At 45.9% G+C, this 3,252-nt stretch overlaps 1 protein-coding gene across 1 annotated transcript; it reads left to right on the forward strand.

Annotated features, from left to right (window-relative positions):
- Window positions 1–2,791, forward strand: LOC131222414 (G-type lectin S-receptor-like serine/threonine-protein kinase LECRK3). The gene has a single exon (XM_058217464.1). It carries the CDS (start codon window positions 188–190, stop codon window positions 2,606–2,608), a length of 2,421 nt encoding a protein of 806 aa, XP_058073447.1. The 5' UTR covers window positions 1–187; the 3' UTR covers window positions 2,609–2,791.
- The last annotated feature ends 461 nt before the right edge of the window (window positions 2,792–3,252 follow it).

The raw sequence follows: 3,252 nt of genomic DNA on the forward strand, positions 1-3,252 counted from the left end.
ACTCTCCGTCGTATCGATCAACAAACCCAAATGAGAGGTTAGAGTACATGAACTCCCCTCTTCTTTATTTCTCACAACGCAATCAGAGCTGCAATTTCTCTCCTCTATGAAATTTCACCACACCATCTCTATCATCTTCACTTGTTACAACCTCTGAAATTCTGCCAAATATCCACTCGTTCCATCAATGCCTACTTCTGCTCTTTCTCACCTTCTCCTCCTCTTCCTTGCCCTTCTCCCACTTTCCACCTTCGCCCAAACTCCCGGCAGCAGAATAAGCTTGGGCGCTTCTCTCTCAACCGATGGAAACACTTCTTGGGTTTCACCATCCGGCGATTTCGCCTTTGGATTCCATAGCCTCCAAGACCAAGACCTCTTCTTGCTTGCCGTGTGGTTCGACAAGATCCCCGACAAGACTATAGTCTGGTCTGCAAATGGAAATACACCAGTTCTAAGAGGATCAAAGGTCGAGCTGACGACCGACGGCCAGCTCGTGCTCACCAACCACCAAAACCAACTAATATGGAGGGCTCCAAACATCAACGGCACCGTCGCTTACGCTACCATGCGCGATACTGGAAACTTTGTGCTTACAAGCACGGATTCGGCAGTCAGATGGGATAGCTTCGACCACCCAACCGATACGCTCTTGCCTGTGCAGGTACTGGGTCGTTCCCGCACGCTCACTTCTCGCGAAACAAAGACCAACTACTCCGAAGGGAGATTCGAATTCCGTATGCAGAATGATGGAAATCTCATGCTCTATACCGTCGATCGCCTCGGCAGACAAACTTATAATGCTTACTGGAATAGCAAGACTGTTGGAAACGGTTCTCAGCTGGTTTTCAACCAGTCGGGCTATATCTACCTCTCACTGACTAACGGAACTGTATTCAACCTCACAGCCGACAACACAGTTTCCGTTCCGACGGGAGCTTTCTATCACAAGGCGTCCCTGGATTTTGATGGAGTTTTCAGGCAATACATCCACCCGAAGACAAGCCAGAGCGATGGAAGGTGGGAGCAGTCATGGAGCATAGTGCAGTTTGTGCCATCCAATATTTGCACGGCTATTTTGGGAGACATAGGTGACGGAGCTTGCGGGTTCAACAGCTATTGTGTGCTGGAAGGAGATTCTCAGATGCCTAGTTGCAAATGCCCACCAGGTTACACTTACTTGGATCAGAATAACACATTTAAAGGATGCAAACAAGATTTCGTTTCGCAAAGCTGTGAGATGGATGGATCAAGAACAGAGCCCAAGTATGACATGATCGAAATGATTGACACGGATTGGCCGAAGTCCGACTTCGAACACTATAAGTCCATAAACGAGAATGAGTGCCGAGACGCTTGTTTTGTCGACTGTTTCTGTGCGGTCGCTATCTTCAGAGGAGGAGAGTGCTGGAAGAAGAAACTCCCCCTCTCAAACGGGAGGATGAATCCTAGTGTTGGTGGAAAGGCACTGATCAAAAGGGCAAGGGGTAGTTCCACATCCCCACCTCTTCCTTCACCTGGCTTGGGCAAAGGAAAGAAAGATAATCGGACCCCAATACTCATCATATCAGCGATTTTGGGCAGCTCTGCGTTTCTCAACTTCTTCCTCCTGTCATTGATTCTGTGGATTATTTTCTTCACAAACCATAAAAAAATAGTGAAATTACAGCTAGATTCCAGCTTGATCGGAGTAAATCTCCGCTCTTTTACATACATGGAGCTGGAGAAAGTCACAGATGGGTTCAAGGAAGAACTCGGGAGGGGTTCCTGTGGCACTGTTTATAAAGGCCTGCTAGAGTCGGATCGTGCAAATTTTGTGGCAGTGAAGAGGTTAGATAAAGTGGTGAAAGAAGCTGAGAAGGAATTCAAGACCGAAGTGAGTGCAATAAGCCGAATTCATCACAAGAATCTGGTCCAATTGATAGGATTTTGCGATGAGGGGCCCCACCGGCTGCTGGTGTATGAATATATGAGCAATGGCTCTTTGGCAAGCTTCCTCTTTGGCAGTTCAAGGCCTAGCTGGAACCAAAGAACACAGATTGCATTTGGGATTGCAAGAGGGCTCACATACTTGCACGAGGAGTGCGGGAACCAGATCATCCATTGTGACATAAAGCCCCAAAATGTATTATTAGATGACAATTTCACGGCTAGGATTTCTGACTTTGGGCTAGCAAAGCTTCTCAGGACTAACCAGACTCAAACTACCACATACATCAGAGGGACCAGAGGATACGTCGCACCTGAATGGTTCAAGAACATGGCAGTCACTGCAAAGGTGGATGTGCATAGTTTCGGTGTTATGTTGCTGGAGATTATCTGCTGCAGGTCGAACGTCCTTCGTGATCTTGAGGATAGAGATGATGCAATATTGACAGATTGGGTTTGTGATTGCTATAAAGAGGGGAGAATAGATAAGCTAGTTGAGAATGATGAAGAGGCATTGAACTATCCAAGGAAGCTTGAGAGGATGGTGATGGTGGCAATTTGGTGCATTCAGGAGGATCCATCCCTGAGGCCCTCAATGAAGAAGGTCACACAGATGCTAGAAGGAGCCGTGGAAGTCGCCGTTCCACCCGACCCCTTCTCGTTTATCAGTTCACTAGCTTGAAACCACACCTGCATTTTTTTCAGGGATTTCCATTACATTCTATCAGTTATTTGCTCTGTTTTGAAATCAAGCTCACCACAGGCAATTGAACTTCCAAGTACTGTATAAGACCATCATTCATGTTCAAGATGTTTGTGTATTGGATTGATAATTTATTGCAGTTGTTTTGTTATTTGAATGACAGTTCTATCTCAGAGCTTCATCTCACACTTCTGTTTGAAGGGGCAATTTCATTCCCATGAATTTGAAAGGAAGGTTTACTTGTGCCTGAAATGATGCTTAAAAATAAAATAACAATCAGTATTTGATGATTTCGGGTTTTCTTCATTGTTCATCTTCAGCCCATTTTAGTATTCCTCTTTACAATTAGACAACTAAACATCAGAGTTGCAAATTTCAAGATTTGCGACTCCTAATCCAGTGTGTTAATCAACCAAAACATATTCAATCCAAGATTGGTAACCATGGATTGATGACTCGGTCACGTCAGGTGGGATGGGACTCGAGTCGGGTGGGGTGCGACTCTTCCCAGTTGACTCAGGTTCAGTTGGAACTGATACAGTTTGACACCATGACTCACCCCTGACTTGGGGTTAGGGGTGGCAATGGGTCGGGTTTCAGCCTAGCCAAGTTAAGGCCAGGTG

Source organism: Magnolia sinica, chromosome 13, assembly GCF_029962835.1.
Source record: "Magnolia sinica isolate HGM2019 chromosome 13, MsV1, whole genome shotgun sequence".
NCBI classification, from domain to species: Eukaryota; Viridiplantae; Streptophyta; class Magnoliopsida; order Magnoliales; family Magnoliaceae; genus Magnolia; species Magnolia sinica.

Excerpts from the sequence above, each read along its gene's own strand:
- LOC131222414 (XM_058217464.1), top strand. The coding sequence starts at position 188 with ATGCCTACTTCTGCTCTTTCTCACCTTCTCCTCCTCTTCCTTGCCCTT.